This window comes from Leptonotus elevatus, chromosome 6 (assembly GCF_054856555.1).
Source record: "Leptonotus elevatus isolate MCC_2025b chromosome 6, RoL_Lele_1.0, whole genome shotgun sequence".
Classification (NCBI taxonomy): Eukaryota; Metazoa; Chordata; class Actinopteri; order Syngnathiformes; family Syngnathidae; genus Leptonotus; species Leptonotus elevatus.
Genome location: NC_141244.1, coordinates 21,227,425 through 21,251,356, shown reverse-complemented (window position 1 = coordinate 21,251,356; position 23,932 = coordinate 21,227,425). Strand labels below are relative to the sequence as shown.

General features: G+C 41.4%; 4 protein-coding genes across 11 annotated transcripts in view; 3 read left to right on the top strand and 1 right to left on the bottom strand.

The window, feature by feature from the left end:
- LOC147172711 (tryptase gamma) overlaps positions 1-252 on the top strand; it is an 8,990-nt gene extending 8,738 nt beyond the window's left edge. For all 5 annotated transcript variants that reach the window (XM_086077751.1, XM_086077747.1, XM_086077750.1 and 2 more), the window contains one exon: positions 141-252. In XM_086077751.1, coding sequence (XP_085933877.1) covers positions 141-212 — 72 coding nt within the window. In that variant the 3' untranslated portion in view covers positions 213-252. The remainder of the gene's footprint in view (positions 1-140) is intronic.
- themis2 (thymocyte selection associated family member 2) overlaps positions 1-5,552 on the bottom strand; it is a 19,586-nt gene extending 14,034 nt beyond the window's left edge. Inside the window, exons 1-2 of the mRNA XM_086077746.1 lie at positions 5,224-5,552; positions 1,360-1,684 (exon numbers count right to left, since the gene is read on the bottom strand). The gene's annotated coding sequence lies outside the window, so the exon portion shown is untranslated. The remainder of the gene's footprint in view (positions 1-1,359; positions 1,685-5,223) is intronic.
- ethe1 (ETHE1 persulfide dioxygenase) lies at positions 468-3,912 on the top strand. The gene is made up of 7 exons (XM_086077753.1): positions 468-678; positions 1,327-1,471; positions 1,549-1,697; positions 2,242-2,371; positions 2,842-2,931; positions 3,008-3,124; positions 3,315-3,912. The coding sequence occupies exons 1-7, from the start codon at positions 469-471 to the stop codon at positions 3,359-3,361; spliced, it is 888 nt and encodes a 295-aa protein (XP_085933879.1). The 5' UTR covers position 468; the 3' UTR covers positions 3,362-3,912.
- Positions 4,059-23,932, top strand: phldb3 (pleckstrin homology-like domain, family B, member 3). 4 transcript variants are annotated; one of them, XM_086077745.1, is made up of 15 exons: positions 4,059-5,681; positions 12,667-12,809; positions 12,990-13,100; positions 13,355-13,480; positions 14,132-14,260; positions 16,400-16,582; positions 18,023-18,133; positions 20,379-20,480; positions 20,553-20,640; positions 20,988-21,162; positions 21,254-21,335; positions 21,431-21,550; positions 21,803-22,007; positions 22,308-22,393; positions 23,479-23,932. In XM_086077745.1, the coding sequence occupies exons 1-15, from the start codon at positions 5,342-5,344 to the stop codon at positions 23,611-23,613; spliced, it is 2,136 nt and encodes a 711-aa protein (XP_085933871.1). In that variant the 5' UTR covers positions 4,059-5,341; the 3' UTR covers positions 23,614-23,932. The 4 variants fall into 4 exon arrangements, with proteins under 4 accessions (XP_085933871.1, XP_085933870.1, XP_085933869.1 ...); XM_086077744.1 differs by having other exon boundaries at positions 14,129-14,260; XM_086077743.1 differs by having other exon boundaries at positions 13,349-13,480.

Genomic DNA, 23,932 nt, shown 5'->3' with positions numbered 1-23,932 from the left:
AAATTACTGCATTACTCTAGCACCCTCTGGTGGAAGCTTGTTGTAGTTGTTAAGCGTAATTCATTCTGTAAGGTAAATTCCCTGAAACCGCACATATAATAATACTGATTAATTGTATTTACATTTTTTTCTCCCTCCAGCTAATCCATGTGGATATTTTGGAAGAGTCTCGTACAATAACCGTGACTGACACCTCATCACAACTGGACTGAAACAATGGCAATTATTTTCCAATAAAGTCTTATTTGTTTTATGCACTAGTGTATCTTTTTTAAGATCATCTCTACACGGTGTCATCATGACACATTAACGCACAAACTGGCACCAGATGATGTCCATAAACTAAACTGGACTCTGGAGTTGTTGATTTTATCAGACCTGCAGTGCCTCGTCTAGTCTGCCCTCTAACTTAACTTCTCTTCCGTGAGCGACCGTCATAAGCAAGTTAGAGGAAGGCCGGTGAGAATAATGTGCTCGGTGATAACCAAGGTGGCAGCCAGCCGACGGTGCCTCGCAGTCATGCTCGGTGGCCTCCGGAGTTACACCGAGGGCTCGAGCGCCTCGGCAGCCGGAGACGGACGCCTGTGCGCGGGCGCAGGAGCCCGCGGCGTCTCGCTACGAGGACGGAGGACGTACTCGTCCGGGACGCGGTTGAACGACGGGCTCCTCTTCAGACAGGTAATGTTCAGATTTATTGGTTACTGTAATGGCGTTTCGCGGCTTGTTTAATTGTTTGTCCGTTTATGACGCTACTAGTGAAGTTAGCAGCGTTAGCTTTAGCAGCGTTAGCTTTAGCAACGTTAGCTTTTGGTCGTGGGGTCGTTGTGTGTAAATTACTCTTCGTCGTTCCCATCTCCCAGTAATGTAATGTTTTAATGGCAGAAAAGGTCACGGTGACACTTAAGCGTATAATAGCATTACAGCTGTCATTTAATCGAACTTTGACCCACAGAACGCACTAGTCTTTGGATTAGGTACACCTGCCTGGATTCGATACAACAAATACAGTAATTGGTTGTCATCTGTGATCTAAAACTGAGTCTGGTAATGTTGTCTTTGTTCTGCTCTTTTACTTCGTGGGAATTAAAGTAATGTATCGCTTGTTTGAAAATTTGTTGCTAGAGGGGTTGCTAGAATGTATTAAAACACTGACTCTACTTTGTAGACTATGTACCACCCAGCCATGATGTTAGTGCAAGTAGCGCACCTCAGCATGGAATAAATTCCAATTAGAAATAATTGCATCATTGTATTGTTATTAGTGGTAACATCAAATGTGTTGTCTAGTAATAAAAATGACCCCAATATTTGTGTGCGTGTGCAAAGCTGTTTGAATCAGAGAGCAGCACCTACACATACCTGCTAGCTGACGCCGTCACCAAGGACGCCATCCTCATCGACCCTGTGCTGGAGACCATAGACAGGGACCTAAAACTCATCAATGAACTTGGGCTCCAACTTAAAATAGCAGGTCAGCGTCTCAAAATGTTTTAACACGAGCCCTTTGGTGCCTCGGTGTGAAGGAACCTTGTTTGTTGCGTTTCCAAGTGAACACTCACTGCCACGCCGACCACATCACCAGCACGGGCCTGATGAAGATGAGGCTAGCCGGGCTGAAAAGCGCCATTTCCAAATTAAGCGGCGCAACTGCGGACATCCTGCTGTCCGAGGGAGACACGATCACCTTTGGAAAACATGTAAGAGAAGATGTCATCAATCATTGTGCTGATTATTCAATCAATTAAGAGAGTGATTTGATAATATTTGGATTTTGCTTTATTCAATCACAAAATGTGCATGTAAGGTTCACGTTGAACACATGGGGTTGCCATCCTCACATTCAACACTATAATATCTGTAACTTTTGAGTGGGTGTGGCTGTAAAGGTGGGGCCTGGCCTGGTGAATGCCGTGGGTGTCAGCGAATGAGAGTGTAGAGTTAGGTTTTGTGTGAGGTCTGTCAACAAACTGCAAGTGACATCTACATCTTCACACAGTGTCAAAATAAAAAGTAAGAAAAGGTTTGGCCTCACCAAAACTAATGCAGTAGCACCCCATAGGAAATTATTATTATTATTATTTTAATCTGTAAACTGGAAGTCCTTTTGGGCCAATTCCAGGCCTTGTAAGATGCAAAATTGGCATCAAAGTTTGATGATCATTTCAACGATTTGGGTCCGCTCATCGCTGCATGTAGCTTGAATTAGTTTCGCATTAGTTTCATTTGGTACAATCCCTGCAGTCTGTGACTGTGAGAGAAACGCCAGGACACACTGACGGCTGCGTGGCGCTGGTGACGCAAGATCAGCGCATGGCGTTCACCGGGGACGCGTTGCTTATACGAGGCTGCGGCAGAACTGACTTCCAGCAAGGTAAGTCGTGTCAGTAAACAAAGAAGTGAAAACATTATACTTAAAATGTTATTTAAAGACTGAAATAAATTAATTCACTGTACATTATTTCGTACTGGATGGTTTGTTTAACTTGGAAGTGGCCTTCTTTTAACTTGAAAGTTGCTATATAAATAAAGATGACTTTGCTTGCTGGAGGGCCTTTGTTTTTGTAATACCCGCATATGGACACAAGAGGGCAGTATTTAATCAGGTTCTTCAGAGTCGTATATAGAGAGTTTGGCCAACTGTTTCAGGCAGGGTAACAAGATGGCGTCCATTTGATATGTGACCAGCAGTTGACCAATCGCAGCGTGTTTGGTCTACTGCTGGTCACATGACAAATGGACGCCATCTTGTTACCCTGCTGAAAACCGAGTTGGCAAAACTCTCTATATATGGCTGTGAGGTTCTTCAATTGCTCAACTGTGGACATTTTCTGCTTTCATCAGGTTGCTCTATACGGCTTTACAATTCCATTCACCAGAAGATCTTTACGCTGCCTGATGAGTGCCTCATCTACCCAGCACATGACTACCTAGGTGGGCTGACCGCTGGCTTCCAAGAAATGTTTGCATGTCGCTTAAGCACAGTCACCGCTGATAGTTGACTTTCTAGGTCAGACTGTGTCTACAGTCGGTGAGGAACGCACGTTAAACCCTCGCTTGACCAAAAGTTTGGAGGAGTTTGTGACCATCATGAACAACCTGAATCTTCCAAAGCCTTCCAAAATAGGTACGAGACCTCCAATAATATAATCTCAACCAACAATTATTAAAATGTGAGACACCAAATGATGAGGGCGGAAAAATCCGTGTGCTCACTGCTCTTCGAGTATATGGTTTACTCCAGATTAGTGTTTCCAGCACATCTTTTATATTAGAAGTAGTTTTATGTCTTAAAGTGCTTTTATTTCTCTTTGCAGATATTTCAGTGCCTGCGAATCTGGTGTGCGGAGTTCATCATGTTTGAACGCCGTGTACAAGAGTGGACATTAATCAAACATATTACAGATTGTTTATTTCATGCGCGAGCAGCTTATTTTATAGTAAAATTGCTCCAATTGAAAACGTGCTATTTAGCAACACAATTCCTGCACTTGAATTAATTGACCATTCTTTACGACATAATAGCTCCAAACTGCATTTCTCGTACGTAGTGCGTTTTGCACAGACAGCCAACATTTGCATTGGGAATCACTGAGGGCCATGTTTCTCTTTCATAAGTTGAAAACACCGACTGAGCTATGAGTCAACGTTCTCAACAATTCGCTTGCGCTGCCTGTAAGACAGGTTTTTTTTTTTCTGACCTGTAGAAGAGAAGCATAAGCTGCGAGTGAGTCTACATTGTTGTACCATGTGTGTTCAAATATGCATTGCTTACACTGTTAAAGGGTTATAACACGGAGACCCAGATGCTATTTGTTAACCCTCCTATAGCATTTTTCATTGTTTGTTAGCGTTAAGCTAAGCAGGCTTTCCTAAGGCCAACCTATGTGATTGTATTAAATACACAATATGGAATTCTTTGTTAAAATGCCTGAACAATGCCTTGTATCTCACTTATCACAGTCTCTAGGCACTGCTGTTCGGGGAAAGTTGAACGCCTAAAGAAAAGCTACAAACACTCAAATGAAACCAAATGGAACTAGAATCAAGTCAAACGAATCCTTTCAACATGCTCGGAGGAGTTTGTTGTGGTTCCATCACACAAACACATTCTTCATTGTGTAACATCTGTCCCTTTCAACATTCCTGACAACTTTACAGTACGGTACAGCCCCTCCCTTTCTTCTTCTATTCCAGCCCATAACCTGAAGATCTACTGCCTGCATGTCCGTCTGTCCTATTAACCTGGACAGTAGGCGCCAGCTGTCCCTTCACCCATCTGCTCGGCCTTCTTTCATTTTTCACACCCACTTAGGCTGCCAGCCACACTCTCCCCTCTCCCACGCCAACCGCCTGTCACTGGAAACGATCTATTACACTATCTGCTCTTTCAGACGCGGCTGTAAAAAGAGGCCAGCCTGGGTATTAAAGTCCTCGCAGTCAAGAGAGCTGATTTTTACCTTCTGGATGTGGGGGTGCGGGGGAGAAAAAAAGAGTCCTCCAATAGGTTACTTGCAGCGTGTACTAATTATCACTAAATTACACTAGCTTTTGTGGCTTCCAGTGAATGTCTCATATGTAGAGGTATTTGAATCCTTATTGGGGTCTGTAATCACTGGATTTACAGTGAATTTGACAATCCGTGTACTACATTCATAGTTTCATAGTGGCCTGCCCCTATTTGCACCTGAGTACATTTCTAAGATGTTTGTTTGTTGTCTGTTATGTTGGCTTGCTGCAAGTCGCTAGGCTAAGCAGCAAGATGAGCTAAACTTAGTTCTAACTCTGGTATCTTAAATAACTTTTATATATTACCAAAAAACAGTAAATATTACTATTATGTAGTAATTTACTTACTATTGTCCTAAATAGTTGTCACCGAGCTAATGTGACCCAGCTAGCTGAAAGTCGCTCGGCCGGGTTTAGCCCCCCAAAATAGTTTCTAATTAAAAAAAAAAAAAGTCCAGTTTCTTGGGTTAATTTTGGACAGCTAGCCAAAATAAAGTTTTGGGAAACTGTATTAGCCTACTCAATAGTGTTAATGATATAAACGTTGGACATTTTAAATAGAAAAATGTCGCATATTTCATCTTTACGGGTCATATCACATTGCCTAGTAAGATAACAATGTTATTCGAATCGACTGACACAAACAGGCGTCATAAATCAATCAAAGATTGTTTCACGTCATAGTGAGAAGGCAGGTTGACCCCGAAAATAACACACCTGTGTCACCTCCCGGAATAGAAAATCACATTTCACTACGGGCCGGGAGTCCGCGACAGTCAATGGGCGCCATGTTTGCTCGAAACTCTTCTGCCTCTTTCGGTTGGTCGGACTCTCGATGCCCGCCTCCTCCTCCTCCTCCTCCTCCGCCTCCACCTCCTCCGTCGTGTTCCTCCCCCGGGCTGGAGCTCACCTGTTGACGGCGAAGCGAGCAAGCGAGCGACCCGTAACCGACGTGCCTCCTCTTCTCTTCCCGGGAGAGTTTGAATCAAACCACCTTCGAGAAGGGGAGGGGAAGTTTTCAGTTGTCGGCTTTTTTTTAGAGCGAAATCCACGTGAGGTTTTGAAAGTGAAAGCGGTTAAAAAAACAACTGTCAACGTGTTTTTTTTATTAGGTTGGAGCAACTTTTTTTTTCCCGATTTAAAGTCTTCACATCTGATTGAAACATACTTTCAAGGTAGGTGTCTTTTAAAATGACTCAAATTTAAGATGCAGTTCATAACTAACGGTTTGACGTGTTGGCTTGTTGACATGTTGAAGGTGAGGAGGTTGACTTTAGTAGAGTTAATCCTACCACAGTGAAAAACTTGATATTGTTTTCTGTGTTAAAGTGAATGTCAACTAGCTATTAGTGGACAAAAACGTACCCTTTGCTCCTGCAGTGCTGTGACATCTCCTCTAATCTATCATCGCAGTGAGTAAACAGACTGGGTGCATATTAAAGTTGCGGTTAAGTTCGTCTAGTTTTCTGTCTGGGTCGATTTGCCTGAAGTTATTGTCTTCGACTGTCCAAATCTCTGTCTGATCCTTTCATCCTTTGATTGCCAAGGTTGGTTATTAATGGATGGTTTGTTATTGTTTTTCTTCATCATTGCATCACAATGTTGCAGAAAGCCACAAGGGTGGATCCGATTCCAAGGAGGTGCAGCAGGAAGCTCTAATTGAATATGAATGAAAGTGATGCCGGTTTGACTTCCCAGTTCTAATAAAAAAAAAGAACGAAAGTTGCAAGCAGTGGTGAATCAACCGTATTTGTTATTTATTTTTTTACACAAACAAATGCGCAAATCCTGAAATGTTGAATTCTTGAGACTTTTTCGTACGTACTTTCCGAGAATCCTCCTTTGACGCCACGCTGGCATTACGTGAGATGGCAGAGACAGAAAAAACTTCTGTCTGAAACGTTCCTATTGGGCCTCAATCGTGTCATCGTACGAGTCCTGGAATTTGGCCAAAATTACAGCTTAAATCCAAAATGGCCAACTTCCTGTTCGATTTCGGACATGGGTCCTTGACTCTGTTGCCCATCCTGATATGATAGACATTAGGGGTGGGAATCTTTGAATGTCTCACAATTCGATTCGATTCCGATTTTTGGGTCTGTGATTCGATTCGGAATCGATTTTCGATTACGGGCGATTTTTTTAATTCAAAATGATTTGATTGACAATGATATTTGCTTCAATCTATAGATGTGCAACGAATCGTAATGATCTACTCCAGTCTGACTCGCTAATGCTAATTAGCGCGCTACTCGCGGCACTTTTATCACTCAAAAGAACGGCTCCACACTGCAAAAAAACTTTTATTGGAATAACTTGATCGTGACTTTTTCCTTCTACTTTCTAATGTGGCTACTGCGTGGAACCACACTGCCTCTCAGTGGCCAAATTGAATACAACATGAACAGCGCTCCCAATAAAGGCACACACAAACAAAGGCAAGACAGTATAAAATAATTTAAATAAAATCAATTTTGGGACATTTAAAATCGATTCTGAATCGTACTAAATGAGAATCGCGATTCTTATGAGGATCGATTTTTTTGCCCTCCCAATTTCATGTCGATTGGTGAAGGACTACTTGGGTCATAACTTTTTGTTAATCCTTGAAATGGTCGTTTCAACCATGATGCCTTGCTCCGCCCACATTAGATGGCCAACTAACTATACAGGGGAAGGTTGAAGTAACATGTTAGCATCCAAACGTCTCATGCAATTATTAAAAATAATTTAACCACTGTATAAAGAAACTTAAATGGATGGAAATGGCAACCACTCACCTCAGTATAAAATCTCACCTTGATGAGTGCATCGACGGCAATTTGATGCATTGCTCGGGTTCGTTGAAACATTTGACTCTTTTAGCTTAGGTTTGCATTTGACTTTCGCATTCCGGTCCGTTTGAAGCCGCGAGCTGTAATTGTGGCCCGCGCAAACAGCAAAGTATATTTAACTTGTCATCCGGGTCCGCTCGTTGTCGATAGCGAAGAAGCTATTTAGAGACTTAAGCGGAGTTAGCGTTCTGTTATTTGCATCGCGAGGTCGGCAGTGTGGTCTGTTTGATGGCAGCACGGATTAAGAAAAAAATAGTACGGTTGTTAAAGTGGTCACTTTGGGTTCAGTGGGACATCAAAAATGCTGGCACAATTCAGGATTTGAGCAACTCTGCGTTTCTTTGGCGTCAGACTGGAAGCTACGATTTGTTGTAAATGATAAATACATGCATGATTAGTAAAAGAAAAGTCTTGTGATGCAGGATGCTGTTTTTTGTACTCTCATAATATTATGACTTAAATGACTGCAATTTTTTGTTTAATTTTTACTAAAAAAAAAAAAGTGCTTCTTATTTGTGGGGGAAAATGAAAAGGGTTAAAATTTCTCTAAAATGATTAAATCCCACCTTAGACAGATTGCGGTTCAAGTTTTTTTTTAATTTGTCATTTAACTACAATTAAAATTTTGTAATTTTCACAATTACTGTACTTTTTTTTTTCTTTCTATAATTCTATTCTATGTATTTCTGTACATTATACACTGTTTGAACACTAGTTACAGTAAATACAAAAACTGCCTAGATAACAATTCAACACATACAAATTAAATAGAAACATTGTAGCTAAATAAACATTTAAAAAAAACAATGAGTTCTGAAATATTGCCATAATACAACTTGCCAATGTCCTTAACCATAACCATTTTAGCACTTGTAAATGCATTTTTTTGTTGTTGACACCACTTTACACTACTTTTATTTTTTATTGATCCATAAATAAGTTTTGTGTGCGGCTCTGTTTGTTAGCAGTGAGGCCGTAAACAAAGCTGAGCAGGATGTAAACGGAGCGAGCGGGCTGCGAATGCGGTAACACTCTCGGCTTTGTACAAGGGGCTTAAAAAAAAAAAACAAGCTTGAGCCTTTTAAGTAACCTTATCCTGGCAGCGGCGCAGGAGTGTTTGTGTATAGCCCTTATGAATAAAAGACCGGGTTCGACCCCCCCCCCCCCCCCCCCTGATAGTGAGCGTTTTTAACAACCTGATCACACACCCCTAATGCATCGTTTTCGGCTTCTCATGTTATTTCAATGCCAAAGTTTGCCGGTGTGTAATCAGATGTTGTTGTTTTTGGTATGGCTGTGCATGTGAGTGACCAGAGAGCGAGGTCACCACGAAAGCCAGGCCTCTGTGGATTGTTCCGCATTGTGCCTCACTCACTCTCGTTTTTTTTTTTTGTTTTTGTTTTTTTTAACACGACACTGCTGCTTTGAATGCGTAGTGACAAGCTTTAATCAGCATTCACGCCCACACGCACGCCACCGTCGCTGCTCTTTTGTCCCGTCTGTTGCCGGCAGAATACTGGCTTTGTTTACTTTTTGCTTTTCGCTACACCGTCGTGCCTGACGGAAAAGACAAAAAAAGAAAAGAAAAAAAGATAGCAGTAGTGTCATTATCACAGTTTAATGTGTGTGCGACAACGTATTTAAAGAAGAGCATGTGGAGCACATTTAAAATCTGCTCTTGCTAACTAAAACAGCAGCACCTAATAACACACAAGCATTTAAGCGTGTGGAGTCGTACCGGAGTTACCTTCCCCGTATTGACCCGCCTGTTATGTGTGTTTGGCAGACCTAAAAAAATGTCCATGGGTCACTGTGATCGGCTGCTTTTTTTTTTTTTACTGATTGAACATAATCAGTAAAAAAAAAAGAAAAAGAAAAGCTTAGCTTAGACCGGTCAGCAGTTGCACATAGAAATATGCTGTTGCGATGGTAGCAAGCCAGGAGCGAAATAGTCCGTAAAAACATTTCACTCTTAACAAAAAAAAAAAAGCTAAAACACCAACACAAGGTAACGTTAGCTGACGTTGGCTAATTCAATAAAGCTAATGGTACTAAGAAAGCAAACCTGCGATGGTCACATTCATACACGAACTGCAACTCGTGCCGGTTCTCAGTCAGAAACACGCAGGCTGGCTAACGGGTAAGCCAATTAACAGCCAGCCAACTCTACACTCATTTTGACACCCACGTCACTCACCGGACCAAGTCCAGCTTTTTAAAGCCATACCCAATTACACGTCACAGATACTGGAGAAGAATGTGAAGATGGTGACCCCAAGTGGACAAAAATAACCTCACATGCACTTGTTAGTGTTTAATAATACAAAAGTCATTTTTATCCGATGAATTGATTGGCTAATCGGTAGAATCGTAAATGTTAGAAATACTCGATAGCCATGTCCCTACAATCCGAATCAAATTCAATATATGAATGAAACCAACTTCTCAACGTCATATTTCGATGGTCCAAGGCTACAAGGACTAAAACAAATTTGAATGCGGTCGATTGGCGCCGTCGTGGCGATAATGTGCAACAGTTAGCGTTCCTTTGCTACTATCTGCTGCTTGCACTCTTGAACGTGCTGGAGCCTCATTGCCCAGCATGTAACGGCGTTGCTGGTGCTGCTTATTGCTGATCTGCGGTTGATAATTAGCAGCGCAGACTTTTGCTATCAGTGTGCGGGTCATGTCCTGCTTGCGTCACGCGCACACACACAAAGTCAGTGTTGAACTGTGCGTCCATTCATTCCTTTCCTTATCATGTTGCTCAGGGGCGCCGCCCTCCCCTGTAATCAAGTCAAATTATTTTTAACAACAAACCATTTTGGACTGACTCATCTTTCTCTCTCAGCAGTTTGTATCCAAAGTCTCGTTGTTTATTTAGTTTTTCGCAGAGTTAGCGCGTTGACACGAAGCGTGGACTTTACTCCCGAAATTGCGCCGGTGATGACGGATGAGTCGGTATCTGACTGAACTTTTGTAGGTCAGCTGATGTTTGTTTGAGTGACAGTACATGAGTCAGTACGGACTCTTGTGGCTTATCTTAAAAAGGAGAAGGCGGGGCATTAAAGTGCCGGCGCCTCCAAGTAGCACGAGGGAACTTTTCAAACTTAATGAAGTATTTTCATAACTCTTCTGATGAAACATCCACATAAAACTAGTTGAATGGTACCTTTGCCATGGCCTGAGGGGGTCCGTATCATTTTTACTGGTACTAAGCAACTTTGAGGAGGGTGGTAGGAACACTGCCACACAAAAAACTACAAATGTGCGGACTGCTTTATAGCATACGTCACTTCCCCCTTTCCATATTGCTACAAAGACAGAAGTCAATTTGAATGTCGACGCTCGCTTGCGTGAGCTCAAAAACGACACAATGCGCTTGGCCTGATGGGAAATGTGGTCTTCCTTCAGGCATAACATTACCGCTTTTGTGCATATGGTGTCGCCATAATCAACGTAAACTGAAAGTTCCTTAACGTTGCTTTAAAGCAAGCAAGCAAACAAATATGTGAACATTTTAAAACGTGGTTGAAAATTAACAAATGAAAAAAATATATATATATAATAATAGATCATTTGATGAATTTATTCACAAAATGAAAATGACCAAAATAATCCGTATCAACAACTCTGGTAGCATAGCACTCACATTGAAGCTAGCAAGGACAAACAGTAGCTTATACTTAATGATTTAGCCTTCTACTGGTTATGTTTAGTGAAGCACAAGTTCTAAATTTGGTCAAAGTAGCCATCACCATAACTTAAAACTTCCCGTATTTAGCTAAATTTGTACATCTATTACAAATACTGCAAACAGTTCATAAAAACAACAAATCTAATGATGGTAAAGTGACGTTAATACGTTTTTTTCCCACTTTCTGTCAAGGCTGTATTGTTAAATTAATACCTCTCTGACAACCCATTAAAGTATGTCAACATGACGGCGGTTTGAGTGCAAAGTGACTCCTGTGATTCCGCGGCTGGTTAAATTTGGAATTGCACAGCTGGGATTTCCGGCCAAACCAGCTGGTGAGGTTTTTGCGGGTGAAGACGGCAAAGAGTAAAAAAAAGAAAAAACTGCCCCAGTGAGAAATGTTTATCCACTACGATGTCGTTGGATGCTTCTCGCTACCCGTTTACTACCCTTCGCTTCTCATATCTGCGTTGTATATTTATCCCGATGCGTCCACGCTGCAGCCTAATAAGGCCTGTTGAGTGTCGTTGGTGAGGAATGGATGGTGCACAGAGGGCACGCTGGGAACAATTTGGACAACAGGAGTCAAAAAGTACTTTCCCACCAGCTGTGCATGTTTTTTTTTTGAAAGGAGAAATCATACAGTTCCAGATTATTATAGGCCTTTACGATATGTAGTATTCTTAGTTGCTTTGATGTGGCACATTGTACATTCAATGTCATTATGTGTGCGCACGGAGCATGCAGATATCTGCATGTCCGTCTGAATCATTTGAAGATATTTAAACAACATAAATCTGTCTTTTTGTGTATGTGCTCTGATGCTTCTTTTTTTTTTTAGTCTTGAGTCTTTTCCCCTTGCTCAAATGTATTACATATTTGCAACTCAGGACACAAACTTATCATACACTGATATATAAAGTCCTTACTTAAAGTGATGATTAAAAATGCAACCGATATTAATTTAACAAACAAAAAACAAGTATGAATACAAAACGAAAAAATAAATATGTATTTTTTTCCCAGCCAATAGAAGATTAGGCTAAAGTCTAAATGACAAGAATTGCTTTATTTAATACATTGAAGACAATTTTATGTGCAATTTTGTTTTGTTCTTTTATTCATGTATTTAAAAAAAAATGTATTGTAATAATTGGACTATTTAAATGAATTTGGGAAATAAATCCCATATATAATACCCTGGAGATGATGCAGCTTCTGACATGAAGAGGTGGCTTAAAGCAATGGTAGTTATTACAAAAACGTCCAGCAGGTGGCAGCAAAGCAAAAGATCAACTAGGGCCATGTTGAAAAAAAGCTCATTTACCCACCGTTCTATACAGATTTGTGAATATTGATTAAACTTAGCTATATTATAATGCTAATTGCTGCAAAACGGAAACAAATAGAAATATTTGTTTTTTTCATGATGAACGAAGAGACACTAATCTTTCTTTTGGTAGGTTCCATGTTTTCATAGCAATAGAACATAATATTCTGTAGGGCTGGCAAAATCAATTAAAACAGCCGGGAGCAAACGGGATTGCTTCAGTAAAAATGACTGGAAGTGAATGAGTTAATGAATTTTTTAAAATTAATTAATTAATTTATATTTTTATATCATTCTAGCAATGCCCCAAAGCAACATGGGGAGTCCCAGCAGTCAGTGGTGCGAGGGGCCCCAGCCGCTGTGGATCACTCTCGTGGCCGGCAGCCCCGCCTCCTCGGGGGCGGAGTCAGACACCGAGAGCAGCAGCACAGAGAGCGAGAAGGTGAGTCAAATGAATACCACCACCATGGCTGACGATGAACTTCAACTTTTCAATCAAACCCCTCTGACTGTATGGAAGATTATCCTAAAGTTACCCTTAAAAACCTCCGGACTTGTTGATTTTTTATTTTTATTTTTAATGTTTAGACTAACCAAGTTAACTTGCATGTTTCTCTGCCAGTCCTGTGTCAAAAAGACGGAGGTGGGCTCGCCCAGGGTGGTCTCGTCACCTTCAAAGGTCCATCAGCGAATCGCAGAGCTTGACCAGCAAAAGGAGGAACTGAAGATAGAGGTAAGCTGACATTTAATTGCTAATTAAATTATATATTTTATATAAAAGTCAGTGCGTCCATCACATGCTTGAAGGCGCTGAAACGGGTACCATGCACGACAGGTTGCCGTTAAAACCGTGACAAAATGGGACGTTACGCCATATGATCATCCCGTTTAGTTCCACGATGGCCTGACTGAAAACACAGCATCAAGACGGCCACCGTTTGTGGAAATTGATTGCCGAACATTTATTGCGCTTTGTGTCAGCTGCAGCTGGAGATCGCCCTGCTGCAAGGTGAGCTGCGGACGGAGAAGACGCAGCTGCTCAAGCACACGTGCAAGCTGCAAGAGCTGCGGGAACGGGCTCAGCCCAGGCCGAGCCAAAGTCGGCACAAGCTAGTAAGGCACTCGCTTCTTATCTGTGGATCGATGAGTCGATCGCGGACACACTCACCTTAATCAATAGCCACAAAGTGTAGACGGAGTTGGTGCGCGCTTCAGACGTAGCGTAAAAGCGGTTTAGTCACGCAAACGAAATGAAACTGAAAGTAATCAAAGTAATTAAAGTTTCACTGTAATATTTAAGTCGCGGGCAAATGCTTGTGGGAATAGACAATGTTGATTTTACAAAAAAAAAAATATATATATATATATATATATATTTATTTATTTATTTTAAATAAATAAAAGGTAAATTTTGGGGTTTTTCTGAATTTTTTTTATGACAGAAAAATAATATGCATTAAACCATATTCAGAAAAACAGAAAATCACCGGTCGCCCGCACACGCACCCCGTGGGCGTATTTTCTTCATATTTCCATTTCCTGTTGTGTAATGACTTCCTGTCCCAGTACTTTTGTCCACATGTGTTTGTGGATCGGGGATGATAGTATGACGACGCAGCCGGTAATGATCCACTAGCATAAACACAAGATGGTATCAGTGACGAAAAGGATTCCCACACAAGTGACTGTTCGGTACGAGATATGTTGGGAGCACGCACTCAAACGTTGTCACTCTTTGCCGCCGCCGCCGCCGTGCACAAGCAGGAGCGCCAGCGTCTGGAGGAGGAGCGGGTCCGAGTGCAGGAGCTGAGGAGGAAGTGCGAGGAGACGCGGGAGCTGATCCCGAGTCAGCCGGCGAGCCAGAGAGAGCGATTCGCAATTCAGCTGCAGCACGTGAGTGGATCCCAGTTTAGTTGCGCGTTTGCTTGCTTAGTGCTCAGGTCAGTTTTTATTACCTCTGCCAGGGAGAGTTTTAAACAGCGTGGCTCTGAACATGCAGCCAATTTGTAACCGAAAGATGAAAGTCGTTCCCTGTCTTGAATCCCTAATTGAAACCCTAACAATGGCATGATAAAAATAGAATCCTCTTTTGAAACAAACTTGAAGCCCGTACCTGTGACCTTTAAGAACTCTAAATTGAACCCTAATTTGAAACGCGAAATCCTACCCTAATCCTAATTTGAAACTCTAAAATTGTTTTGAAACTCCCATTGCAACTCTAACCCAGGCTTGAAACCCTACTTGAAAACTTTTAAAACCCTCACTTGAAGTCATAACCCTGTCTTGAAAGCCAACTTAAAACCTAAGTTTAAAGCTTAACCAATTACAACTTTTTAACCTGTCTTGAAACCTTAATTCGAAGCCATAAAATTCTTCTCGCGGCACGAGCTAGATTAAGAAAAAACGAGGAAAGAATGTTAATACAAACTCATTCAAACATTGATAGGACAAAATCTGTAAGAAAAAAAAAAGTTTGATGTTCCCGATACATTTTTTGTTCTCATAATTTTTTCATGACATGAATCCACAAATGAAGAAATTCCTAAAAATGCATTTCATTCAGTCAAAACAAGCTCACAAACGGCACATTTATTGGCAAGTGTGTTGTGCAATGCTAACCTTCCTCACTGACAACCACTTTTCAAACAACAGTCGCACACTTGACTAAATGTTGCGACCTGTTGGACCTGATAATCGACCCCCCCCCCCCCCCTACACACACGAAGCCTGTGGATTGTCGCTTGTAAAAGTGACAACACTGACAGGTGAAAACACCTCAGCGTGGTTTTATTTGAAAGGGTCGCCTCAGAACCGGGTTTGTCGCATTGCTCTACAGGCACACACGTACGCACACAAACACCCACCCACCTTAAAGCAGGTGTGACCACAACAAGACTGTACACGTGTCTCAATTTGCACTTGCTGTCGATTCTCTTGTGCAGACATGTGACACTTCATTTTCCAGGAAGGTCAACGTTGCAACACCTTCCACAGAAAGCCGCTGGCCCTAAAACATTCCCAGTTTGAAACCTAGTCCTAGACTCAAAAATCTACCTCGAAACCCTAACCCTGGCTTGAAAACACTAACCCATGTTTGAGACACTAACCTAGGCTAGACCCCCTAACCGTTGTTAAAAAAGTTAATATAGGGTTTTACTCTGTTTTTAATCCAGACCTTAAATTCTTAAAACCCTACTTTGAATCCCTAACTGACTTTAAACCCCAACTTGAAATCTTGTTTTATATCCTTATTTGGACTTCAAAGCCTACTTTAAAAGGCTATTTTCAGAACCCTAGGTTGAAACCTGAACTCGAAACCCTAAGCCTAAAACACCCAACCCTTACATGAAACCCTTATTTAAAACTCTAAAACCAGGTTTGAAACCCTACTTTGAATCCCTAACCCCGGCTTGAAACGCAAAATCTTGTTTAACTCATTCAAACCCAAAAATGTATAAAGACTTAAAAAAAATAAAAATAATATATATATATACACACACTTTGTCCTGCACTATGTTTTTGTTTTTTATATACGAGAGCATACAGAAGGCTTTGATACAGCTTCTGACAGGAAGAGGTCGCATAAAGGAATGGGAAACGGCCAGCAGGTGGGGCAGCAGAGTATAAGAGATCAGCCAGGGCCACGTTGCAACAAGCTCTTTTTCCCAGTGTTTTCAACAAGTTTGTGAATCACAATAAAACTGTATTCTAATACTATATTCTAATGCTAACATACAAATATACTTCCCTGATGTAAGAAGAGACTCTAACCTTTGTTTTGGGTAGGTTCCATGTTTTTATAGCAATAAAACAGAATATTCTGCGGACCTTTCAAAATCTAGTAAATCCAGCCAGGAGCGAAGGGGTTTGCTTCAGTGAAAATGGCTGCGAGTGAATATTAAAATCTCGCTTGGAAGTTAAACCTGAACTTGGAACCATAAACCTGGCCCTAAACACTAGCATTGTCTCGACACCCTCATTGAACTCCCTTCAAGCCGTAACTTGTAAGCGCTCTCTTATTTGACACTCCAGGACAAAGAAGCGATGGAGGCGGCGGTCCGGGCCTTCGAGGACTGGGAGTTTCGTGTCCTGGAGCAGGAGAGCGGCGTGGACGAGGGGGAGCGGGAAGAGGAAGACGAGGGCAGGGATGAAGAGAGAAGGGCCACCTTGGAGAAGGACATCTCCTGCCAGCTGCTCGGTGTCAGCGCAGCACAGGTAAAACTTCCGGATGCTCGTTCTTCGTCCTTCATCAACCAGGAAGTAGAATCACCCGACCCTCATTTCAAACCCTAACTTGAAACATTAGCTGCTAGCTTTGAAACCCAAGCACTTGTTTGTAACCTCAACCCTTGGACCAGATCAAATTTGTAAATAAGAAGTTTTTCTTTATGTTCTACGCAGCTAAAAGTGTCCCATGTAAAGATTGCAAAAAGCGTACGTACAAAACATGAGCGTTGAATGTTTTTCCTGAACATTCTTTGCCGTTCCCAAGCTGCAACAAGTCACATGAACGTCGATATGGAAGGTCACACGTGGCCGACGGAGTGAAGGGTGAGGCATGAAGAGAAGAATTGTTCAGGAAAAAAAAAAAAGATGCTGACTGACTCACTGGCAGTGTGACTTGCACGGAGATGCCAGCTCATCTCCAAAACGTCGACGACGCCTCCATACTTGATGCTAACCTGTGATTAAAAGCTCTTACCTTAGTTGAAAACCTTTTCCCTCTCTTAAAACCCAACTTTGAAATTAAAACACTTATTAGAACCTTACTTTGGAGTCCGAACTTCGAAACGTGGCTTGCAACCACAATTTGAAAGACGTATTTCAAACCCTAGCCCGAATTTGGATCCCTAATTTCAAGCCCATCTTGAAACCTGAACTCTTTCTTGACACCCCACTTTTAAATCATAATCCTGTCGACCCTGGTTTGAAATCCTAACCTCGGTCTAAAACTCAACTTTGAAAACCTAACCCTATCTCGAAACCCAAAACCTTTCTTAAAACCATAATTTGTTACCCTACACCACAATTGAAATCCCGAAAAACAAAGGCCGGGACCATTTTGAAACCTAAACTCCGAAAAACCTGATCTCTGTCTCAGCACCCTACTTTGAAATTCTAATACTGTCCAAATTGAAATCCCAAATTTAAACCATAACCCATTCTCTCAACCTGGCTTCAAATGATAATCCTTTTTTTAAAAAAAAAACATTTTAAAACCCTAATCTTGGATTGATTCATACAGTAATATGAAACCCTAACTCCAATTTAGAAAAAATTACCGTTTAAAACCCTACTCTGAACCATAACTTCAAACCCTAACCATGTCTTGAAACATTCCTTTAAAACACTAACCCTTTGGGTTTTAACCCTACTTTGCAATCCTAACTTTAAATGCAAAGACTATCTTAAAGCTCTTATTTGATATCCTAACCACAATTGAAAACCATACAATCGGTTTGAAACCCTAATTTCAAACACATCTTGAAAGCTTAACTCTGTTTTGGAACCATACTCGGAAACCATAACCCTCAAGTTATAACAAAGATGTGAACCAGTTTTAACTTTATTGACACAGGCCACGCACACCACTGTGACGACCTAACATAATTCGTTCCGGGTCAAACTGTGATTTTTTTTTTTCTTTCTTCTCAGGAGCGAGTGCATCTACTCGAGACACAGCTGAGGGACATGGAGGCTGAGAAGGAGCGAGAACTGGAAACCCTAACCAAGCAGAAGCGAGACCTCATGCACTCCACTCACATGGTCAGCACTTTGAACAAGTACTTAACTATCGCTCTTATAAATCACTGTAAAGCGCAACAAAAATAATGACATACATTGTATATTAAATGCAAGACAAAAAAAAAAAAAAACAGTGCTAACGCTAAAGTCAATGTAAGATCCCATTGACATGCTCACAGGAAATTAGCATCAACTTCCGGGAGTGATATTCCTTCAAATAACTTATATTCACGCACAAGGTAAGGTAATCGAACAATACTCAAAAGCACAAGTTATGCCAATAGAACTCAAGCAACATTCTTATTCTACTCTTATCTCATTTTAAGTGTGTACTCCATGCATACATGGCACCACACTGCCCCTAAGAGGCCAACACGTGCACAGCAGGAACACCAACGCGTGTTTGGCAGAATTTTGTGAAGTTGTCACAGTAAACCAAGCAGATAATGTCTTTCACAATATTGGGGGGGGGGGGGGCGCAGGGGGCGGGGTTATATATTTTTAAGCAAATATCCTTTTATAATCCTGCTTAAAAAAAATAGTAATGAAGAGACATAATGCAGAAATTGTATTATGGCTAACTACTTTCAAATGACACCAAGTAGTAATATTAAATTACATTTTGCACGCAACTCGCCCAAAGTTGACATCTGACCAGGAAAGAAGCGAGCAATTCGTATAGAGAGAGAGCACAACCTGTCGAGTAGGAAGGGAGGGACGAGAATGAAGAGGAGGGAGTAACGCGCACGCGAGCACGCGGGGATGTGCGGCGAAGAGGCAGAGACGGCGGGACACGAGGAGGTAAGAGCAGAAATGAGTCACTAAATGAGTCGCGCCATGAGGGAACGGACAGACGGACAGCTGGGGAGCAGATGTTTGCAGATTGCCGGCCTACGGCGACTTGCTGTTAAATCAACTCCACTCGCGTTCCCCGCAGGCGCGCCGGTGACGACAGTGAGGAGTCACTCTCGTGTTTGTGAGTCAAGCAGCAGCCGAGCCGGGAAACACAAAGCGAAACTGCAATCGTGTCGTTTTAAAGAAATTCCAAAAAGAGGCGGGATGAGGACGCTTTTGCATTTGTACGTTATGAGTTCACGTCTACGCTTTTTTTCTGTTGGTATCCGGGGCGGGACGGGGGCAAGGGAACTGTCAACAGGAGTGCTGAAACTAAGCACGCATTAAATTGGGATTCTCACCTCTTAAAAAAGGGTTCTTGTTATCTGTAGATGCCACAAAATGGCGGCAAACCACTTAAAACGGGGAGGATCATAAAGCATCAACACCATGCATTGAGAATGTACACCTTCACGGACCCATGTTACATAAACGATCGTATTCACTCCTTGAACTAGTCAACAAAAACCACCAAAAAAGCATTTTTTTGCCAATAAAGATTAGGAAATAGACGACACAACCTAGTAGCTGCGGCAGGAGAGAAGTAGAAACATTTACAGTTTCACTCTCATAAAAAAAACAATTTCAAATGCATATGAAAAACCATGATCTTTCTTGATGTTGCTGTTTTTTGTGGAATAAATATGATAGAAGTTAATTTAAAAAAACGATACATTCTTTGATGCTCACGTGAGATCTTGCTGGCTGAAAATTTTACAGTTTATGATCACATTCATGTTCATATGTATTTTTTGCATTTTTTTTGCCTAAATCATCTCATGATGCAAATGGTTCAATGATTTGTGTTTCCTGAAAAATCTGAAAAAATGACATGGCCGGTTATTTTAAGAAATAGGGAAAGATATTATTTTCCGTCGTCAAACTGTGGCCGTCATTTTTGTACTGTAAACGGGTTTTGGGGGCTTACCTGCACGGTCAGCCAATATTCTCCCAGACTATAGGGGGCAGTGAAGAGCGTCTATGGCATATGAACAGTACTTCACCAAAATAGAAGTAGAAAACAGTTTACAGAAAGAATACAAAAAATAAAATAAGGGTGAACAGTCTACATACAGTTACAAAAATAAATGAAAGCAAAGAATCAGGAAGTTGAAAACGCAACAGCTTTTGCTCGTCCACCATATTTTTCTGCGCATAGTTACACATTTTCGTAGGTGTGCATTGTGGAAGATTTGGCTCATGTGAATGCCACCGTTACTGAAATGACATATTTTGTATTTTCGCCACATTTTGAGAAACCACTATATAATAATGTGCATATTTGTATGCAGTGGTTTAAAAGAACATTTAAAAATAAATAGCATCAGTAGCCAACATACAATTACAACAAAATTATCACGTGTCCCCGCAGGTCGTTCAAGACAAGAAGCCCCTTGCCGATTGGTCAGACATCACAGGCTCCGCCCCCTGCATGATGTCACTGTCACCTCTTAGTGTTCACAAGCCTCGTCAGGTATACAGAAAAAAAAAAGTTACTTTGGGTGGATTGTTTCTAACTTCATAGGATTATTTATTTGTTTATTAGGAGCCATGCAAAGACGCCGGCACTCTTCCCCGGCGACGGAGTTCGCACCGCAGCGGCAGAATGAAGGATAGGCCACTCTCGGCCCAGGGTGAGCAGTGGCTTCGGCCGAGCCCTCATTTGTTTGTGTAGTCAAATGAAATCGTGGCTGTGTGGGGGGAAGACAACAGTTTGATGGCGAGAAGCCGGATTGACCTGCACGGACCAGATGAGCCGGTCTGGGGTCCGCACGTTCCTTTTGCGCAATAAATGCACAAAAAGTATCGAGACGCAACTCTCAGACAATAGGCGCCTGAATATGAATTCTACACCTCATTGAGACATTTTGGAGGAAAACAATATTTATAACATGGACATTGGGGATATTAGGAAAAAAGATGCTTTGATCTCCGAATGTTACTTTAGTCTGTAAAGTGAAAAATCTTGTTCGTCTGGCAGGCCTGGTAAGGACGCTCCCGGGCAGCAGCCATCCCCAGGAGGCGTGCGCCTCCCCCCTCTCGTCCCCGCCCCACAGGCTCCACAACGGGCACGTGGTCGCGCACCGAGCCGACAGCGCCAACGGCTGCGAGCGTGTCGCGCCTTGCGACAGCACGGCAAGCTCTCGCGCTGCCAGGTCAGTTTTGAGCTGCGCGTCATGTGATGACAACTTTAGCTTCGGAGCACTAACAACGCTAACTTCTAACGCTCCCGTTTCTGTGTCGCAGTCCGTGTCTGATGGATCTGGTGGAGATCGAGCGGAAGTTGCGAGAAGCCAAAGCGCAACGGGAGAGGCTGCTTCGAGAGAGGGTGAGCGGAGCAGAAAACTTGCGATTTCAATGTCAGACGGCGCACGTGACGTTACTTCATAAGGTGATGCTTTTTTTGGGGGGCGGGGGATGCAGGAAGAGCGACAGCGAGTGTTGGAGGAGAGAAGAAAGCAGGAACTTAACTCGCCCAGACCGGAACCAGCAGAAGCAGAACCACAAGAGAACCAAATCAGATCCCCGCTAAACTCTCCTGAGGTAAGACACTATTTGCTTGTGACTAAAACAATTAGAGATACTTTGTTCACGGTCTAATGAAAAGCATGTATCTACAAATGTTTTTATGATTGGATGAACATTAGATACACAATCTGGTTGATTTGTGTATTATTTTTACCACACGAGAACACAATTCTCTTAGCACTCTGCCACACTGCCTTTTTGTACCCGAAGTGAGTAATACTATTTGATTGTGTTGTTGGTATATTTAATGTGTATGAACCCCATCAGCGGCTGCCTCTGTCCCTGTCTCCGGATTTCGACCTGCGCGCCCACGTGGAGTCTCTGGGTCACGGCGTGTCGGGTTGCACCGACCTGCGCCTGACGTCCCGCCGCTGCGCCGGCTTCCTCACCAAGCGAGGGGGCCGCGTCAAGACCTGGAAGAAGAGGTGGTTCCTCTTTGACGTCGACCACCGAAGGCTCGCCTACTACACAGGTGGCGAGAGAGTTGGCTTGATTTTCATTCAATTTTTTGAAACCAATGAATGCCTTGGGGAGGGGGTGGCGGACCATCAAGGTAGTACACTGTTTGTCAACATGAATAAATAACTAATACTTACATTTAATAAATATATCCCAAAAAAATTAAACATTAAAAATACATTAAAAAAAATTAAAATAAAATAAGAAAAACCATGAATGAAAACATTTTCAATAATATAATTTAGAAGTGATGTAAAAAAATAAACTTGGAAGGGCCAAAAATCATTTTCAACCTGGTGGTTGTTTTGTTCAGATTGTGACGAGAGGAAACTGAAGGGCGTCATCTACTTCCAGGCTGTGGAAGAGGTTTACTACGACCACCTGCGCACAGCCGCCTCCGTGAGTTGCCACACTGCATACATCAACACAGTTTCAGAAACAAATACTGTACGAACATTTCAATGCAAGGACAGCAGTAACTTGGTCATTCCTGGTGAGGCCACTAGGGGACGCCTTTAGCTCAAGTTTGTCAAACTGCAAAAGTATGCTCGGAAGGTTTCGGGACTATTTGCTCATTTTTTCCCCCCCAAATTCGATCAACAGGATTATCAAATAATTTGTGAAATATAGAAATACAAAACTATAATGTTTAACATATATTTTCATTATACTTTCCAATTATGTAGTGTTTGAAAAAAATACTAAACATATTTAAAATTATCCTAGATTGTTTTTTGACTGTTTTGTTCCAAAATTAAATTAATAAAGGAAATTCAATTGCAGATTTAAAAAAAGAAATGGTGTTGAAATTAACAAAACATTTTATCAAATTTATTATATTCTTATTGAATGACTTTTTTTCCCCAATGGAATTTTTATTATCAATTAATTTACCAAATTAAAAAATGTAGTGAAGTCATAAATTAAAATCTAATCAATGTCAATTTGATTAATGACTTGTCATTAGTTTTTAATAACAGTTTTAAAATATGTATTTTTGAATTGCATTGTGATCAAAACGTTTGTATTTGTTTATCCATTTTCATTATTTTTATGCATTGCCATTTATTTAATGACTACTCATTTGTTATTTTTATTCGGTTAGATTTTAATCTAATTAAAATGTTTGTTTAAAGGCATTTTTATTAAACATGTTTATTTACATATATTTTTATTTATTGCCTTTGTAATAGCATTCTTATTTTATATTTGTGTTAATTTCCCGTCATTTTTATTGAATGGTGTTTTTATTTTATAACATTGTTATCCATATATTTAATAGACTTGCCAAGTGTATTGTCTTACTGTATTTTTTATTTTATTTTTTACATGTAAACTTATTTTCGATGTTACGTTTACGCACAACCAACCATGTGTATATTTTTCGTGACGTTTTATGATCTAATGAAACATCTCGCTAATGGCAATAATCAGTTCCTGGTCCTGACTTTTGTCTAACGTCTGCCTTTCAACTTCTTGCCCAGTCGCCTCGTCCCAACCTGACATTCTGCGTCAAGACGTACGACCGCCTCTTCTTCCTGGTTGCGTCCAATGCGGTCGCCATGAGGATATGGATGGACGTCATCGTCACGGCGACCGACGAGCACAGCCGTTATTGATCTTGAAGGCTGGGCGCTAGCTCAAGAAGAAGAAATAGAAGTTACTTTTGAAAGGAGGACGACTGATCAGTCTGTTACTGGGTGCTTTGTCTCCCTCTCCAGGCCACCCTCGGGCATTACAGCTCTGCAACATTACGGGACCAACAATACACAATCACAATGGGGTTGATTGATGGCCGTATTATATTGTGTGTGCGTGTGTACAGGATGTTTTCACACGATTTAACTTATTCTGTGGACGTTTGCGTGGGTTTTCAAATACATGAAGTCATACACTGTTGTCAATGCACTAATAAATATGGAAAGAAAAACATGTTCT